Below are 20,657 nucleotides of genomic sequence, written 5' to 3'. Positions count from 1 at the left end.
ACTGTTGTAGCAATAAAATTTCCCAAGCCAGGTGCTTGGATAAGGACAGGACAGGATAAAGGCAAAGATGGAATGTAGATAGATCTCCACTTTTTAAAATTCATCTATATAACTATAGGTCCTTAAAACACACTAACAAAAGAGAGAACTAAAATGAGTTAAGTCCTGGTGTTACACAACTTTTTGTTTAAGATATATTCTTTGTCCATATTCATTCACTGGACATTCCAATGTAACTAAAATCCATCAGTGGGAGAAATATAATACATTTACTTTTTAAATTATTTATAGAGGGTTGGGAAAATGGCCTAGTGGCAAGAGTGCTCGCCTTGTATACATGAAGCCCAGGGTTTGATTCCCCAGCACCAGATATATAGAAAATGGCCAGAATTGGCGCTGTGGCTCAAGTGGTAGAGTGCTAGCCTTGAGCAAAAAGAAGCCAGAGACAGTGCTCAGCTCAGGCCCTGAGTCCAAGGCCCAGGACTGGCCAAAAAAAAATTTATTTATAGATTTCAAAATATGTCTTATCAGCATCTTTTCCCAAGAACAAAGACAAAAGTTTGTGCTGGACTTTTATCATTCCTGTAAATGATTTTTGTCTCAGTGACTCAGTCATACATTTAAGTCCTGAGGTTAAAATATAACTTTATGCTGCAAAAAAGATCATAAGATAGTTTACTTTTTTAATCTTGGTAAAATGTACATCTAAAACTTGCCACCTTACCCATTTTAAGTATACATTACTGTGCAGATGTCTTCAACTTACAAAAGAATAAAGTTCTATGCCCATTAAATATTAACTCTGCAATCCTCTCCTCTCCAAGCCTCTGGTGACTAACCACATCCTACTCTGTGGCAAGGACTTGGATTACTCTAATTACTTCATATAAGTGAATCATACAGTATTTGTCCTTTTTTGACTAGCATATCCTCTAGGTTCACTCTGTATTGGAACATGCATCAGAATTGCCTTCCACTTAGGGTACTATTTCACGGTGCATATGTATAACAGATCATCTCACCATTCATCTGTACATGGACATTGGTGTTGCCTCCACGCTGGCTGCTGATACTATCGTGAATGAACAGCTATCTCCCTTGAAGATTTCTGGGAATATATCCAAGAGTAGACTTGCTGGGTCACAGGATAATTCTCTTTTAAATTTTTTGAGGGACTGTTTGGGTTCATAAGGGCTCTAATTTTTCTACAACCTCGCCAACACTTGCTCGTTTTCTGGGATCAGTTGTTATTACTGTTGTACTATTATTGTTGTTGTGATTGTTGTATTGTTAATTTAGCTATTACAGCATGTATAAAGTACAACCTCATGGGTGTTCTAATTTGAATTTCCCTAACAGCTAGTGATATTGAGCTATTTTTTTTTCTGTAGCACCTATTTTACTTTAATGTTAAATCTCTCCTCTCTCCCCTCTCTCCTCTTTCCTTCCCTCTCTGACTCAGGGCCTGAGCACTGTCCCTGCCTTCTTTTTGCTCAAGGCTAGCACTCTACCACTTGAGCCACAGCACTATTTTTTTCTATATATGTGGTGCTGAGGAATCGAACCCAGGGCTTCATGTATACAAGGCAAGCACTGTACCACAAAACCACATTCCCAGCCCAATATCTTGTTTTATTTAATTTTTGTTAAGGTGATGTACAAAGGGGTTAGTTACATATGTAGGTAGTGAGTACATTTCTTGTCAAAGTTGTGACCTCCTCCCTCATTCTGCTCCCACCTGTCCTCCTCCCCACCTCCCCGCCACCCAGACTTAATTTCCAACATACTGTCTTGTGAATATCGCTCTTGCATTGGTTTGCCTTTTATCCTTTGTCTCGCTATATTGAGCTATTTTTAAATGTACTTATTAGCTATCTGATTATCTTCTTTGGAGAAATGTCTGAGTCCCTTTCCCGTTTCTGTTCATTGGAGGTGGTACTGAAATTTGAACTCAGGACCTTATACTTGTTAGGCAGGTGCTCTACCACTTCACCTGGGCCTCCAGCCTTCTGCTCATTTTAAAATCACACCTTGTTTTTTATTGTAATTATACATTCTAGAAATGAACACCTTATTGGATAAATGATTTGTCAGTATTTTTTCCATTCCATAGCTGTCTTTTCATTATTTTGTGTTCTATAATGCACAAGGGCTTTACTCACATAACCTAATGTATCTTTTGTTTTCCTCTTGGTTGCCTACCAATAAGCTTTGTAATCCATTAACCATTCTATTGTCAAAGTGTACCACTTGTTACAGTATTGGATCTTCTATGCAGTTTCAAATATCTTCTAGAGGATGACTCTGTAAAGATCATTATATTATACATGTGTACACAGTACACTTATGATCATATAACTTCCTAATTTTTATATTATATTTTATATTTTCATGTAAACTTCATAAGTAATTTTAGTAAGGTATAAAAAGATAGTGCTCCAAAAGGCACCAACCTCCTCAAACCTTTATAAGGGACTCACTGACTTCAGCTAGGTGCTCACCACTGGAACAATGGATAATATCTGTAAGTTAAGGTTTATGGCAAAGCATTATAATTTCCATTGTAACCAAAGAAAGAGGAGAGAAGCAACAAAGATGTCTAAGTATATCTTGCTGATTGAGCTTAATAGACTTCCATTTCAGCGTGCCAAGTATTTAATTTGTCAAATGTTTAAAAGTCAGTTTGAATGCCTTAAAAATCAAGAAAAAGGAGGAGAAAAGGAAAGATAATAGGAGTTGGTGAATATTATACAAGTACTTAATATACATACATGAAAATAGCATAATGAATCTCACTAAAATCTGTATGAAGGGGCTGGGGATATGGCCTAGTGGCAAGAGTGCTTGCCTCGAATATATGAAGCCCTAGGTTCGATACCCCAGCACCACGTATACAGAAAATGGCCAGAAGTGGGGCTGTGGCTCAAGTGGCAGAGTGCTAGCCTTGAGCAAAAAAGAAGCCAGGGACAGTGCTCAGGCCCTGAGTTCACGGCCCAGGACAGGCAAAAAAAAAAAAAAAAGAAAGAAATACAAGACATTATTCAAAATTTCCACAGATAGCAAACAGTCAATTCTGTGACTGCTGAATTCCTCAGCCACAATGCAAGTGGATTAAAGGAGAAACTTTTGAGACCATGGCTACTCTGAGTACCATCTTCCACCCATCCTTTTCTTTCCTTTTTCTTTTGACAACTTTAAAAAATTTTTATATTCCCACACGTGAAGAAACACTGAATGCTGCTGGAATCGAATGATTTGTGTTTTCATTTTTATAATTGATTTATCTATTGTCAAAGTGATGTACAGAGGGGTTACAGTTTCATACGTAAGGCAGAGAGTACATTTCTTATCAAACTTGTTACCTCCTTCCTCATTTCCCCCCACCAACCCCCTCCCCAGCCCCCTCCCCCGCCCCAACTTGTACAGTTGGTTTGCAGCATATAGTTTGTAAGTATTGCTGTTGCATTGGTTGGCCTTTTACTGCTGTGATGTTCCCCTTCCCTTCCCTACTTCTGATAAACACACACACAATACCCAAGGTACCAAGCTCAGTTACAGTGACATCAGGCCACCCATCCTTTTCAAGAGGAAGAGAACTCATCTCCAATTGCTGTTAACGCCATTCAGGGTTTTGCTTTTAATTTTTACTTTTTGGTGGTTGTTACTGTTTGTCAGATACTGCTTTTAAATTTTAAAAATTTCTATGTAATTATAATTTTCATTTCTCTACCAAGATTCCCTATCTTTTGACCCATGTGATCATTTTTCCCTTAAATCCTTTAAGCAATTTGTGATAGTTTAATGTCCTTATCTGCTAACTCCAACACTTAGACTACTCGTTAGCCTGCTTACACACAGGGGCTTCTCTAGATTATGGTAATGTTCTCCTCTTTCTCTGGGAATTGGTTATTTACCAGGACAAGTCAGTGGTCACATCAGTCAGGTTAACTAAAGCATGCAAAAATCCTAATTTATGACTCCAGAAATAAACTGTAAAGACTCTGAAGATAAGTCTTTGGAAATTTTTGCTATCAAAAGAGGTAATGAAATGGGGTAAAAACTAGAAAGGGGCTTATAAAATTTGTAATATTTGGGCTGGGAATGTGGCTTAGTGGTAGAGTGCTCGCCTAGCATGCATGAAGGAAGCCCTGGGTTCGATTCCCCAGTACCACATACACAGAAAAAGCCAGAAGTGGCACTGTGGCTCAAGTGGTAGAGTGCTAGCCTTGAGCAAAAGGAAGCCAGGGAAAGTGCTCAGGCCTTGAGTTCAAGCCCCAGGACTGGCAAAAAAATTATAATATTTATGAGATGAAAAAGGCTAGAACATATTTGTATTCTAATATACAGAGACAAAAAGTGATTGTGAAGGAAAGAATGATTGTTGGAGCAATGTCTGTAAGTACACTAGAAGTGACAGGATCGACAGCATGTATTAACATTATGGCTTTAACTCATCATGGACAATCCATCATGTGACAGGAGGGAAAGTACAATATACAGACAAAGATTTAAGTAGGTAGATATATGTTAGGAGCTCGTGAACCTGTCTTCAGTATTTTCCTTTTGGGGGAAAATAAATGTAAACTGCTGGGCACCAGTTTTGCATGTCTGTAATCCTAACTACTCAGGAGGCTGACATCTGAGGATCACAGTTAGAAGCCAGTCTGGGCAGACAAATCCAGGAAATCCTATCTCCAATTAACCAGTAAAAAGTTAGGAATAGAAGCAGGAGAAGCTCAAGTGGTAGAACACCAGTCTTGGGAGGAAAAACCCATGACAAGGGCAAGGTCCTGAGTTCAAGCCCTGACTGGGGTGCGTGTGCACACACACAAAATATCAACTGAAAGTTTTAGGGGGAAAAGAAAATGCAGAATATGTTTAAAGATCATGGGAGAGTGAATGGAAGGCTAAGGACATGAAGTCTGACTGCTGGGGCGCATTAATGGCTCACTGAGATCTGTGGTCGTGAATTTACGTGATCACAAATTTCAAGTGAAACTAGTGACCTGGTTTTATGGTCTTCTTCAACCACATTCAGCTACAGGAAAGGGCCCACACAGGGCAAATGGAGAAAAGGGGGATGGCAGTTCAGCAAAGTGGGCATAGCAAAGGAGAGAGGCACAGAGAGCTCAACATGGGAAGGAATTATAATGAGTGTAGAATCCGGTACATAAGTGTCATGTATATGTATATATATTCATAGTCCAGGCATATTCACCTGAGGAGAGAGGACTTGACAGAGCACCTGAGTGGAGGGAGTGACAGTAACAGGATCAATGGACTCCTCAAGTTTCCATTGGGCAAGTGGACTTGGATTTCACACTCGAACATACTGGATTCGAATGAAAGATCGTGACAGGAGACTGGAATTTTTTTAAAGAGGGAGATTATGGAGTGGTTTTAGTAATTATGGATATGACTGGGAGTGGGTGGCTGAGATAGGTCAATGGAGGAAAGAAAACCAGGAAATGAGACACTAGAGCACTGGAAGCATGATCTGCATGGGTATTGAAACCATGAGAATACGACAGCATAGTGATGGAGACTCTGCCCCTGAAGCAAGCGCCAAGATCCTCAAGGAATGAGAGGAGAACAGGAGGGAGAACAGGTGACTACAACAAGAAAGGAACGTGGATAGCTTAACAGCACGAGATGACTTAAGGCTGAAACATGGAACTTCCTGAAGGAGGGAAGTTTAATTTTCTAAACAAGAGGAGGACATCGAATCTGCCTCCAGATCCACTGTATTGATGTGCACTCGTTTAATCTTTGACGCAGTTGACTCAACCGTAGCTCCAAGAAATTCCCTGTTTTCTAGATTTTCTTGCTCTGGTTACTCCACCATTTTCCTCTACTCAAAATGTTCAAGGGCACTCTGGTCTAAGTGGTGATTTTCTCTAACAATGCTGCCTGTTCTTTCTATTCTAATCTGTATCCATCAACTTTGGCTACCACAATGAGTACAATGACTTGGTGGCTTAAAAAGACATTTTCTCATGGTTTGGAAGACTAGAAAAGTCCAAATCAAGATGCCAGATAATGTGGCTGGGGATATGGCCTAGTGGCAAGAGTGCTTGCCTCATATACATGAGGCCCTGGGTTCGATTCCCCAGCACCACATATACAGAAAATGGCCAGAAGTGGCGCTGTGGCTCAAGTGGCAGAGTGCTAGCCTTGAGCAAGAAGAAGCCAGGGACAGTGCTCAGGCCCTGAGTCCAAGCCCCAGGACTGGCCAAAAAAAAAAAAAAGATGCCAGCTAATTCAGTTCCTGGCAAGTAAATATATATATTCATAGCCCAGGCATATAAATGTCATATCTATACATATACATATATATTCATAGTCAAGGCATATACACCTGGAAATATCTACATGGTCACACTGCAGTTGGAGGCTAGCTCAGACATACACATGAGACCACATCTCAACCAACAGATGGGTGGGGTGGTATGCACACATCATTCTACCTTCATGGAGGCTGAGGTCAGGAGAATCAGTTTCAGAGCAGCTCAAGAAGAAAATGCCACACAATTCAATCTCAGTGAAAGAAGAGAGGCACGGTGGTTCAAGCCTGTCAACCCAACTCATACAGGAAGACAAAATAAGCAGTGTAGTCATGGCCCAAGCAAAAAGCCAGATCTTATCTCAAAAACAGTAACCAATGCACAGAAGGGCTGGAGAGGCCTAACTCAGCAGCAGGATGCCTGCCGAGCAAGGGTGAGACCCTGAGTTCAAACTCTAGCATTGTAACAAACTAACTCTGTGAGATGAAAGATTAGTTGTATTCTCTTCTGGGAGCAACACCTCCAGTGACCCACCTAACTACTCTGTGGTGGGCCCTACCTCCCACTTCTCTACCACTTCTTAACATCTCCAAAATCTGAACCAAAGTTCCAATACATAAACCCCAGTGCACCAACTACAGCAAACAATTACACCAACCTATCATATCTCACTACATTTTCCTGTACACTTAAATTTACAAATGACCAGACTAGCAGGACACACAGACACCTGGGAGGCTAAGGTAGAAGAATCAAGAGTGCATATGCCAGGACCCAGTCGGAAAAACCTTTCTCCCAGTGCTCCATGAACCTCCTCATCTTTGTATTCCTGCTCAAGTTGATTCATCTAATAGCCATGCTTGGGCTGGGAACGTGGCTTAGTGGTAGAGTGCTTGCCTAGCATGCATGAAGCCCTGGGTTCAATTCCTCAGCCCCACATAAACAGAAAAGGCCAGAAGCAGCACTGTGGCTCAAGTAGCAGAGTGCTACCCTTGAGCAAAAAGAAGCTAGGGACAGTGCCCAGGATTGAGTTCAAGCCCCAGGACTGGCAAAAAAAAAAAAAAAGTCGGGGGGAGGGGGAGGGTCATGCTTACTTGTAAAAGCAAAACTTGTAAGAGGGCTCTCAGGAAATTTCTTACATTCTCACTCCCACATTTCACAAGAGGTTGGTCCTTCTTTCTGGTGGTCTGTGGCCTAAGTTAGCTGAAGTTCTAAAATCCTTCCAGTACATGAACCCTTATTTTAGGTCTCAGTTTCTTATATACAAACTCTCCAGCGCCTTCCATCTAACTTGGGATGGGATTGAATGGAATCTCCTTCAGAAACAAATTCTTCCTTTCTTTGTTCTAATTCCACATCAAGTTTCTCATTATTTATTTGGTTATTCCCAGGTACTCTGATGCCAAGAAGCAATGTACCCTGGAGAAAGTTATGGTGAATGGAAAGAATTAAGCTCTACTCCGCATTAGTGCTTTTGAATTGTTATCTACTCTTCAATTTTGTGAATAATTTTTGTTAATCTACCATCAAGAAATCGATCATTTTGAGGAAATTAATAAAAGTCCAAGTTTTGGACCTGCAAAGTTAAGACTCACAATCTAATTTAGTGTGGCAACCCATTACCCCTGCCTCTGCACACAGTGAGAAGACTTCCAACAGAGAGCGTAATTTGTTTAATGCAAACTAGGAGCAAACAGAATATTAAAGGGCTAACTCAACTAACTCAAAGTTTAAGTAATAATTGTTTTACCAGGAATGAAATAATCAATTTTTAAAATTCTCCCTGTCAAATGTTTCAACTAGAGGACAAAACATTTGTTTGGTACTTACCTCCTCCTCTTTGACAAGCTCCTTACATAGCTAAAAGTATTGAGAACTAAAATGAGCCAACAATATATTAAGTCCCCAGGAAACCCAAAACATATTATCATTATTCCATCTACACTGATAAAAGAAACACCAAAACTAACTCTTCAAGCTACTCAAAAAAGAGAAAGTCAAAATGAAACTGTAATATCATTTTTAAATATGCTGTTTTTTCCCCTTCAGTATATAAAATGCTCTCAAGCTCAGCCTTAAGAAAAAAATTTGAAATACAAACCAAGCTAATGCAAACTCGTGTAACCAACTAATGTTACTCTGGAACATGTTCAAATCCACTCTAAGACAAGTTTTTGACTCTAGCAGTAGAGCACTTGGCTCAAGGCCCTGAGTTCAAACCCAGTATCACAAAAACAAAGTTTCACACATTAGGATTGAGGGGAGAGCAAAAAGAAATGTTAAAGGAAGAAGAAGGAAAAGGAAAAGGAGAAGGAGGAAAAAGAAAAGGAGAAGGAGAAGGAAAAGTCTATAGACCTTAGGGATTTAAAATCATTAAATAAGGTTTCCAAGATTATTTAATTTATATATTTTATAATAAACAGGATGTTTTAACAAATATATTACAATTAATAAGAAAAGGTAAGACTGCCTTATAACACAGATATTACCTTGTAATTTAGCGATTATAGAAAAGACAACCATCTGGTATTCTAGATTATTCCCAAAAGTGGTTTCACTGTTTCATGAGCGACACAGCCAATGCCTATTGCAGGAATCACCTTTAAGATGTTAGGGGTGAAGCCCCTGAAAAATCCCTTTTTTCCTTCTTTGTTATATATTTCCTGAATGAGCTCAGTCATTGGTACTGTTTCCTTGTCAACCAGAGCTATAAATTAAAAGAAAATAATATAATTCAACATTTAATCTTTAAACATCAAGACAGGCTAGTGTTAATGAGAAAGAACTGGCAGTACTTCAGAGCAAAGAGAAACTGACATAACCCTACCACCACCACCACCACCATCCTGTATACACACAATGGTCCTGTACAGTTCAATATGGCAGCTACTAGACTTGCGGCTACTTAAGTTTAATTAAACTAAACTTTCAGATTCTCAGTAACATTTCTAGTGCTTGACAGCCTAACATGATCAAGGACTACTTACTGGAAAATACACATATGAAATATTTCTATCACTACAGAAAGTGCTATGGAACAACTAGTAAGTATTTCACCCACAGAGAAGCATTTGGAATTAGGAATGACTTTTTGAAAGAAGAATGGACAGGTGATAGAGTGGCTAGATAAACTCTAAACCTCAACTGAAATACAGATCAAACCTAAAACTTATTTAAGAAATAGAGGGAGAAAGAGATGTTAGACACTTGCCACATTACCCCCTTTAAATCACTTGCCACATTACCCCCTTTAAATCATTTACTCAAGTAGGTAACAGCAGGGCTAATGGGGAGTTTTCTCCTTGACAAGTGAGGAAGGCTATGTTCTTGAAATGGAAATCTCTACCATTGCACTCTGAGATAAACAGAGCAGATTCCTTCCCTTCTTGTTATCTCTCTAAGTAGGCTAAAAGGAAACAATTGGGTTCAAGTCCACAGATAGGTTGAATTCTTGATGCAGAATATGGCAAGGATAGCAGAGTAAAGGCAAAACTGTATGATCCCACGGAATCTTGATTCAGTATGAAAAGAACAAAGCCCTTTCTATTTTTCTGCACTCGCTAGCTAATTAAAAATGTAATGAGATGACCAGGTCATAATTAGAGGAAATGTGGAGAGGGCCAAACATAACTTTTTTTCTTATGTGTTTTCAGATTTTAAATTATCTTTAGTTGTACAAAGGAGTTGCCACCTAACAAAGCAGTTTATGAATACAATGCATCTTGACCCAAACATAACGTTTGAATAAAAATCTGAAAATAAAATCTGAAACTCATAAGTGTCTAGTCAATAAAATAATAAATTTGACCCTCATACTTTTGACAAATCAATTCTACAGTTTTCCTGTTTTTAAATCATTAACTCATATTTATTTAAAGTATACTTTTTACTTAGATATAATTTCATTAAAAACCCAAACTCACCGTCGGCCTGCATGCGGGTTCTAAGGAGGTGTAGAGGAAAGCTTGCTAACTGGCCGCAAGTGTGAGACAGCGTACTACAGGCCAGCAAAATCATTATTCCAGGGTTTACAGACTTTTGTGAAAAATGTTCTAGCCAATAGTTCTTCAAAAGCTGATAAAAAGAATGATATTTATCCTTTAACTACAATGCAACTGTCAATAAAATAAAGTTTCAGTAAAGAAGGGCACCTCTGCTGGCAAAACAGGGAGAGGACACAGATGTTCTCGAATGAGCAACCTGAGTTTTAGTTCCTATGTTTGTATTTCTGTGTGTTTTCTTTTGTCATGTTTTTTCCTTTGCTGCTTGTTTTGGTTTTAAAGACAGTCAAAGTCAAAAACTAGAATGAAATTCTGGAGACTCTCAGAGAATTTAACAACATGTTGCAGAAAAGAAGATGGTACAATCTATGGCAGGCTCACAAAACCATACTTTCTCAATTGTTAAGAAAGACACCTCTTTCCTAATTCTTTTCTTTAAATAAAAGTGACTGGGGGGGGGGGGAGCTGGGGAAATGGCCTAGTGGCAAGAGTGCTTGCCTCATATACATGAGGCCCTGGGTTCGATTCCCCAGCACCACATATACAGAAAATGGCCAGAAGTGGCGCTGTGGCTCAAGTGGCAGAGTGCTAGCCTTGAGCAAGAAGAAGCCAGGGACAGTGCTCAGGCCCTGAGTCCAAGCCCCAGGACTGGCCAAAACAAAAAAAGTGACTGGGGAAAAAAACACTTGAGGGTTTAGAACCGTTTGTTTCTTTTTTTCTTTTTTTTTTTTTTTTTTTGGCCAGTCCTGGGCCTTGAACTCAGGGCCTGAGCACTGTCCCTGGCTTCCTTTTGTTCAAGGCTAGCACTCTGCCTCTTGAGTCACAGCGCCACTTCTGGCCGTTTTCTGTATATGTGGTGCTGGGGAATCGAACCCAGGGCCTCATGTATACGAGGCAAGCTCTCTTGCCACTAGGCCATTTCCCCAGCTCTCTTTTTTTTCTTATTTATTGTCAAAGTGATGTACAGAGAGGTTACAGTTTCATACGTTAGGCATTGGATACATTTCTTGTACTGTCTGTTACCTCCTCCCTCATCCCCCAGAACTGTTTGTTTCTTAAGGAGTGGCAGAAAGTATATGTACTGGGACAATTATCCAAATGTATAATTTGATGCTTTTGAAAACTTAAATCCCAAAATTTCTTTCTGGTATATCTATATTCAATACTCTTTCTGGTATATCTATATTAAATACTCTAACAATAAAAAGAAAAATGTGTAATGGCACTTTGGCATGAAAGCAAAAAAATATTGGACTACAGAAATGAGAGAACAGCGAGATCCCAATATACTAATATTAACAATTTTGCTTTAATAATATCGTATTAGTAAGAAAACAAAAAGGCTAGAAATGCATGATACAATATTTACTATTTTAAACATACAAAAAAATTGTAACTATTTGTTAAAGTCCTAAGGAAACATGGCTACCTTTCATATGATAGTGGATCTGCCAAAAATACTACTGGTCCTGTGGCCAAGAAGCTGTTTTCCCACACTGGAAGTGAGTTATTCTGATACCGTGCTCTCACCTAGTTTTATGATTACATGGTAACTAGTGTGAAAGTGGTCTTCCTGAAACAAATGAGATGACTGACAGAACGCAGTGACCCTTGAGTCCTGGCTGAGGGAGCTTCTGTCCTATCCTTATGCTGGCTGTCCTCCAGCCCCAACCTCTTGCCATGTCTCCTTCAATTCTGATACTCACAATCGTGCACGAATATTTATCAACCTTACCTGCACATCAGTTTTTTCTGGATAGGGAATTAAAAGTTTGACTCTCAGGGCTCTCCTGGGATAGCAATCAGAATTGCTCAAGATCTAGCCCAAGAACTCTGTTTTTAGAAAATTCCTATATGGAGGTGATTCAGAGATACACCAGGGTTGAAACCCAGGGAACTATCAGAATTTATAATTCAGAATCTATAATTATTGTTGCCAAAAACTCGTTAAAAAACGACAATTAGCTAAACAAAATTATTAGAATGCCAAATGTCAAACATATAAAACAAAAGGACAAAAACATTCAGTTCACTTTGTGGTCCAAAGCAACTTTAGGCAAAGTTTTATAACCACACTTTTAGAATAAAAAAAAAAACTACTGTGCAATATTTCAAAGCTAACACATAATGTCATATTTTGAGAATGAACTCACCTCATAAACAGCAAGATCTAAGCCTGCATAAGGTACAATGCCCAGCATGCTAGGAACATACCCTTTGAAAAAGGTTTGGACACCTTCTTTTCTAACAAGTTTCTTGCAACAATCAATAACTCCAGAATATTCTCCAGTTTTGCCTACAGTCAGTCTGGTCTTTACAACCTACATGTGATAGATAATAAGGAAAAACTTACAAAATTTGCCCAACTCTTCTATTGGTCTAGTAAGCATTATTAGATCAGATTGTTTTCAAAATATAGAAATCAAAAAAGAAAGCAAACATAAGCATTAATTCTAATTTCATAATTATCAACAACTGATATAGTACTGAGGATTTTTTTAATTCACTTATTTTGAATTTTGCTTGTTAATGTTGTGATGTTCTCTTTACTGTCTCTAATTTTATTTACTTGGTGATTCCTTTCCTTAGATTTGCTAAGGGTCTGTCAAATTTGTTAATTTTTTTTTTAAAAAACAACCCTTTTTGTTGAGTTTTTTGGTCAGTCATGGAGCTTGAACTCAGGACCTAGGTGTTGTCCCTGAGCTTTTTTTGCCCGAGGCTAGCACTCTACTTCTTTGAGTCATAACACCAATTCTGATTTTTTGGTAGTTAATTAGAGATAAGAGTCTCATGGACTTTCCTCCCCAGGCTAGCTTTGAACCACAGTCCTCAGATCTCAATCTCCTATGTAGTTAGGATTACTGGTGTGAGCCACCAGCACCTGACTGTTGATTCTTTGTACGGTTTTACAAGATAGACCCAAATACAATAATAGTGGGAGACTTTAATGCTCAATTCTCTCCAAGGGAGAGATCTCACACACAGAGAATTAGCAAGGAGCCACAGACCTAAGTAACACCAGATCCCACATGTATCTAACAGACCTGTACATGGTTTTTCACCCTATACACATTCTTCTCAGCAGCCCATGGAACATACTCCAAAATAAGTCATATCATCGTCCATACAAAGAGCCTTAGCAAATACAAGAGTATTGACATTATCCCATGTATTCTATCTGATCACAGCGGAATTGAGCTAGACCTCAGTAACAAGGGATACTGCAGAAGCTACACAAACACTTGGAGGCTAAACTCCTCACTACTAGCTAACATTTGGGTCACAGAGCAAATTAAGGATGAAATTAAGAGTTCACAAATCAAAATGACAATGAAAATACACCACAAAGAAACCGATGGGGGGCTGGGGATATAGCCTAGTGGCAAGAGTGCCTGCCTCGGATACACGAGGCCCTAGGTTCGATTCCCCAGCACCACATATATGGAAAACGGCCAGAAGGGGCGCTGTGGCTCAGGTGGCAGAGTGCTAGCCTTGAGCGGGAAGAAGCCAGGGACAGTGCTCAGGCCCTGAGTCCAAGGCCCAGGACTGGCCAAAAAAAAAAAAAAAGAAACCGATGGGATACAGCAAAGGCAGTGCTGAGGGGCAAGATCATTGCCCTCGGCTCACACATTAAAAGAATGAAATCAGTTCAGCTGAATAACCTCATGATGCAATTAAAACGCCTGGAGGAGTAAGAAAAAATTGAATCTAATGTGACTAGGAGGAGAGAGATTACAAAGATTAAAGCAGAAATCAATGAGGTTGAATCTAAAAGAACCATTCAACAAATAAATAAAACTAAAAGCTGGTTCTTTAAGAAAATAAAATTGACAGACCCCTTGCAAGACTTACAAAAAAAAAAAGAAGAGAAGAGACTCATCCATGAGATCAGGTATTCCACTGGAAAAATTACAACAAATATACAGGATATTCAATCAATTATAAGGAACTATTTCCAGGACCTATACTTACTAAAGAATGAAAACTATACAGAAATGGATCAATTCTTAGAGAAGTATAAACTGCCCAAACTGAGTCAAGAAGAAATAAACCAATAACTTACAACGAAATACAGGAAGTAATCAAGAGCCTTCCAATAAAGAAAAGCCCAGGCCCAGATGGATTCACCAATGAATTCTATAAAACCTTTAAGGAGGAGATAATACCAATACTCCTCAAGCTCTTCCATGAAATAGAAGAAGGGGGAGAAACCCCAAACCCATTCTATGAAGCTAATACTATACCGATCCCTAAACCAGGCAAAGACCCAACAAAAAAAAGAGTATTACAGACACAGATGCAAAGCTCCTCAACAAAATACTATCATGTATGTAATATATGATATATAATGTATAATGCATACATTATTTTAAAATATTTCATTTACGTCTGGGTGTATTTGTATTATCACCTGCCTGGGTGTACTGTTACTTCTTAGCACCTAGAAGGATGACACAAGAGGATTAAAATTTGAGGCCAACCCAGGCTATTTAGTAAGCTTTAAGCTTCCTACCCCTTTTCTTTACCAACACACTATATCAAAGTAGTACCTTGAGTGGAGTGAAGAATTAGCTTTACCCAAGAGAGGTCTTTCTGTAGTTTGAAATCTCCAGGTCCTCTGAATATTGTGCAAGTTGGGAGTGCCAGGGGCTTGGGCCATCAGAAGCTCTGACAATGTTGGGCTTTAGTTTCTGGAATATCAGTTTTGCCCCTGGAGGGGCTGGAAAGGAAAGGTAATAGTCTGACCACTGGGGATGGCTGGATTCGTTACTGACATTGGTGGGGCATTTGAGTGGGCCCCAATAAAACTCTGGCATCAATGGCTGGAGTGGCCTTCCCTGGTTGGCAATACTCAGCATATCGTCACATTCTTTTACACATGAGAGGACAATTGGAGGTCAGTGTTTGGACACTCCTGGCCTCTGCCCCATGCACCTTTTCCCTTGGCTAACTCAGTATTATTTCTTTGTAATAAACTGTCATGAGTATCAATGCTTTCAGAAAGGAGGGGGTTCAGGAGGGAAAAACTCAGAGAAAACGAGGAAAGGGGTGACACTGTTCAAAAAGAATTGTACTTATTACCTGACTTATGTAACTTTGACCCCTCTGTTCATCACCCTTACAATAAAAAACAAAAACAACACAAAACAAAAACTTTCAGAAACTTTTGAGTCCTTCTAGTGAAGGAGCTGAAGACAGTTGAGGAAACCTCCTTACTTATAAGTGGTCTTAGTGGAGAAGGGGCTCTGGTGGGACTATTCAAAACTTTACAGTTACCCACAATTCTGCACCTCCTTTCTTCTATAAACTTTCTTTTTTCAAACAACCTCTTCAGAGTTTTATTGTGCCTTGCTTTACTATTTTTCTAAATTAAAGTTTATTGCCAAGGTGCCGTGCAAGGGGAGTACAGTTACATAATAAGGCAGTGAATACATTTCTTGTGATATCTTATACTCTCATTTTTCTTTCCCTTCCCTAGATCAGGTAGGCATATATACAATACCCAGTGTACCAAAATCATATACAGTAACCACGTAGGGTATGCCACAGGAAATTCACCTACAACTTTAAAGAAAACATCAACAGTAGAATCCTCCTGTGTCCTTCTCTTGGAGTTGTTTTTGCTGGGGGGAAATGAGGGAGGAGGTAACAAGTTGGATAAGAAATGTACTCACTGCCTTACATATGAAACTGTAACCCCTCTGTACATCACTTTGACAATAAAGAAAAAATATTTTAATTCAAGTGTAGAAAAAAAAGAGCTCAAAGACACCACTCAGGCCCAGAGTTCAAGCCTCACAAACAAACCAAAAAAATGTATAGTTAAAATTATATAATGATACATACCTCCATGGGGTAAATACAGGTCTGAGCAGTTGCACCAGCCAATGAGCCAGCTATAAATCTTTCCAGAATTCCTACATGAGCATCATCAAAACTAAGCCATTTCTTATACTGCAAAAACAAAAATATTAAAATGTATACTATTAGTGACATGTAATATATACACTACTCTAAAATTAAAACAGTAATAGTATGTAATTATATTAAAACATAACCCAACAGCTGGGACTATGGCTTAGCGGTAGAATGCTTGCCTTGCATGCATGAAGCCCTGGGTTCGATTCCTCAGCACAACATAAACAGAAAAGGCTGGAAACAGTGCTGTGACTCAAGTGGTAGAGTGCTAGCCTGGAGCAAAAAGAAGCCAGGGACCAGGCCCTGTGTTCAAGCCGCAGGACTGGCAAAAATAAAAAATAAATAAAACATAACCAGATGCCCAATTAACAAGACAACCTATAAGCATGTTTGACTTCAAATTCTAAATAAAATGTGCATCTCAAGTAGCAGGATATAAAATTAATCCTCAAAATTCAATGGTTTTTCTGAATGCCAACAATGTGAAGAGCAAGGCTGAAATTAGGAAAGCAACTCCTTTATCAATAGCCTTTAAAAAAAAATCCTAGGAATAACCTTAACTAAAGAAGTGAAAGACCTTTATGATAAAAAGGTTAAAGACCTGAAAAAAGAAATTAAAGCAGAACTAAGGCAGTCGGAAAAACTTCTCATGCTCCTGGATTAGGAGGATTAACATCATGAAAATGGCAATACTGCCAAAGTCTATCTACAAATTCAATGCAATACCCATCAATATACCAACACCATTCTTTAATGAAATAGAGGAAACAATCCAGAAATTCACATGGAACAATAAAAGACCCCAAATAGCAAAAACAATCCTTAGCAGGAAGAACAGTGCTGAAGATATAACAATACCAAACTTCAAACTCTATTACAAAGCTATAGTAATAAAAACAGCTTAGTATTGGCACAAGAACAGGTCTGAGACCAATGGAATAGAACTGAAGACCCAGAAATGAACCCACAGACCTACGGCCACCTAATCTTTGATAAGAAAAAAAAAAAAAAAAAAGATGGAAGAAAGCCTCTTCAATAAATGGTGCTGGCAAAAGTGATTAAACACCTGTAAAAAAAAACAAAAACAAAAACAAAAACTAAAGGTAGATCTTTATATATCACCCTGTACCAGAATCAATTCCAAATGGATCACAGACATAAAATCTGATACCCTGAAAACATGGCAGGAAGGAATAGGAGAAACACTAGGGCTCCTTGGCATAAGTCAAAACCTTCTTCACAGACCCAAAAACATAACAAACCAAAGAAAGGTTGCACAAATGGGATTACAACAAATTGCAAAGCTTCTGCATAGCAAAGGACATAGCTTGCAAGATAAACAGAAAGCCCACATACCAGGAGAAAGATCTTCACTAGTCATGCCACAGACAAGGGCCTCATATCTAATATATATTAGAACGCAAAAGATTAAGTTTTCCCGAAACAAATCCTCAAAGAACCAAATGCCCCATTAGTAAATGGGCTAAAGACTTAAAGAGAGTCTTCTCTGGGGGCTGGGAATATGGACTAGTGATAAAGTGCTCGCCTCGTATACATGAAGCCCTGGGTTCGATTCCTTAGCACCACATATATAGAAAACGGCCAGAGGTGGCGCTGTGGCTCAAGTGGCAGAGTGCTAGCCTTGAGCATGAAGAAGCCAGGGACAGTGCTCAGGCCCTGAGTTCAAGCCCCAGGACTGGCAAAAAAAAAAAAATACAAAGAGACTTCTCTGAAGAAGAAATCAGACTTGCCAAGAGGCACATGAAGAAGTGCTCAACATCACTGGCCAGAAAAGAAATGCAAATCAAAACAACGTCAAGATTCCACCTCACCCCAGTAAGAAGACCATAATCAAGAAAACTCATAACAACAGATGCCAGCAGGGACATGGCCAAAAGGGAAGCTACTACACTGTTGGTGGGAATGTAAACTTGTTCAACCACTCTGGAAAGCAGTATGGAGATTCCTCAGAAGGCTAATCACTGAGCTCCCCTATGGCCCAGCAACCCCACTTCTGGGCATTGACCCAAAGGATACAAACAAGGCCATACTAAAGCTACCAGGCACAACCATGTTCACTGCAGCATTATTTACTATAGCTAAAATATGGAACCAACCCAGATGCCCCTCGATAGATGAATGATCAAGATATCAGAGTACATATACTCAAAAGAATTCTATGCTTCCACCAGAAAAAATGACATTGCCCCATTCATAAGGAAATGGAAAGACATGGAAAAAATCATAATTACGTGAAATGAGACAGACCCAAAGAAACATACTCTATGGTTTCCCTCAATGATAATAGTTAGTATATGTCTAGGATAGTCTTACTGGATGATCACAATAGCTCAATAGCTATGTACATACATATGATCATATAAGATGATGCTAAGTGAAATGAACTCCAAGATATGGAAACAAGAGGTTTTTCATTGTTGTTGTTGTTTTTAATGTACTATGTGAAATTATTTCTTTATTCTCTTGTTTTATCTTCCCCATGGTTTAGGCCCTGTTGTCACTGTATTTGATTTTGATAAGTCTGTCTGAATTAGGGAAGGGGAACATCAAAATGGTGTGACAAAGGGTTAAAGGAGAACCAATTCAACAGCAATACTTACAAGACGATATGTTGTAAACCAACTTTACAACTCAAGTGGGAGGGGATTGAGGTGGAGGGAAGGAAGGAGAAAAAATAGGAAAGAAGTAACAAGTTTGACAAGAAATATACTCACTACCATGTATGTAACTGTAACCCCTCTGAACATCACCTTGATAATAAACTTTTTAAGTAAATAAAATTCATAAATGGTTATAAAAATAGCTGCATCTTGAGCCTCCTTTTGCTTGCCGAGTAAGTCACCAGCAATATAAAATTACTCAAACCTATTAACAAGTGTATTATTTCATAAGAGTCATGCAAATTACACACAGGAAGGTATTTCATCTTTTATCTCTTTCTGCACTATGTTTACACATGGATGAAAATATTGTTTGGTTACTGGGCAACCAAAAATAGTAACTGGACTGTTACAAGGGCTATATCAACAAAAATGGGACAATAAAGATTATACTGATGCATTTTCAAACAGAAAAGGAGGTTAAAGGCTCCAACGTGGAAAAGAATTTAGATATACTTTGGTCACGGTTCTACAGAAGCCATACTTAAAGTTGATGAACTAGTTTACATGGCAGAGGAAATTTCAAAGAAGCAATTCATTTATGCTGTAGGATGGATTGGCAGCTTCTAGCTAAATTTGCAATGAGAACAGAGAGCAAAAAGAAAAATGAAAAATAAGTAAGACGTAATCATACTATAAAGATTCTGCACAGCAAAAGGTATAATTAATAGAGGGTTGGAAAGAGAGATGAGAGATTTGCAAACCACATATGTGACATTTATAAAGAACTCAGAAAATTCACTTAAAATGGGAAAGGGCCTGAGTTGACATTTCCTCAAAGAAGACATACAAATGGACAATAGTTATGTGATAAGATGGCATCACTAATCAGGGAACTGCAAGCTAAAATCACAGATACCCTCTTATAACTGTAAAAACAGGCAATACCAGAAAGTCAAAACCTTTGTCTACTGTTAATGAGAATGCATATACTTTAGCATATACAAAAGGACACGTGCCATGATCCAGAAACCCTGTATTATCCAGCAGTACCACTTCTGGATAGATGGCCAAAGAAGCTAAAACTCTGCATCACAAAAAGATACCTCCACTCTGTTTTATCATTATTTCATCATCATTATTATAGCCAAGATATGAAGACAGCCTATGATGACATGGCTAAAGAAAATATAATACGTGCATAAACATAATACAATTATATGATATGTGAAACATTAGGCTTTTTTTTTTTTTTTTTTGGCCAGTCCTGGGGCTTGGACTCAGGGCCTGAGCACTGGCCCTGGCTTCTTCTTGCTCAAGGCTAGCACTCTGCCACTTGAGCCACAGCGCCCCTTCTGGCCATTTTGTGTATATGTGGTGCTGGGGAATCGAACCCAGGGCCTCATGTATACGAGGCAAGCACTCTTGCCACTAGGCCATATCCCCAGCCCCAAACATTAGGCTTTTAAAACAAGTAAATCTGGAAGCCACTCACAGATGGCAGAGTAAGAACAGGTAACAACCTAAGCTCTTTCCAACCAAGCAGAGATTTAGGGTCCCAGCAGGCAATCCATACCTAGAGAGACACACTGAATAAGCTATAATTACTCAGAAATATACACTAAAAAAGATTATGTACTGCATGCATAAGCAGACAGAAACCAATGAGGTGGCACTGGCCACAATAGCAGAGCTGCCGGCTTAGCACTTGCCTTGGCAAGGAATTTAAAGAGCCCACAATGGGAAAGGCAAGAATGGGAATACACAGTCAAACCAGCCATTGTCAGACAGAGCCAATGCACCCACCATGGTACAATCTGAATCAGCCCTGG

General features: G+C 39.0%; 1 protein-coding gene across 1 annotated transcript in view; it reads right to left on the bottom strand.

Moving 5' to 3' along the window:
- Positions 1-8,815: 8,815 nt before the first annotated feature.
- LOC125364028 (calcium-binding mitochondrial carrier protein SCaMC-1-like) overlaps positions 8,816-20,657 on the bottom strand; it is a 32,567-nt gene continuing 20,725 nt past the window's right edge. Inside the window, exons 7-10 of the mRNA XM_048363432.1 lie at positions 16,133-16,240; positions 12,439-12,606; positions 10,208-10,358; positions 8,816-8,991 (exon numbers count right to left, since the gene is read on the bottom strand). Coding sequence (XP_048219389.1) covers positions 8,816-8,991; positions 10,208-10,358; positions 12,439-12,606; positions 16,133-16,240 — 603 coding nt within the window. The remainder of the gene's footprint in view (positions 8,992-10,207; positions 10,359-12,438; positions 12,607-16,132; positions 16,241-20,657) is intronic.

The sequence above is a fragment of the Perognathus longimembris genome, chromosome 15 (assembly GCF_023159225.1).
Source record: "Perognathus longimembris pacificus isolate PPM17 chromosome 15, ASM2315922v1, whole genome shotgun sequence".
Lineage (NCBI taxonomy): Eukaryota > Metazoa > Chordata > Mammalia > Rodentia > Heteromyidae > Perognathus > Perognathus longimembris.
The sequence above is the reverse complement of the archived record's forward strand: the minus strand, read 5'-3'. Positions and strand labels throughout refer to the sequence as shown.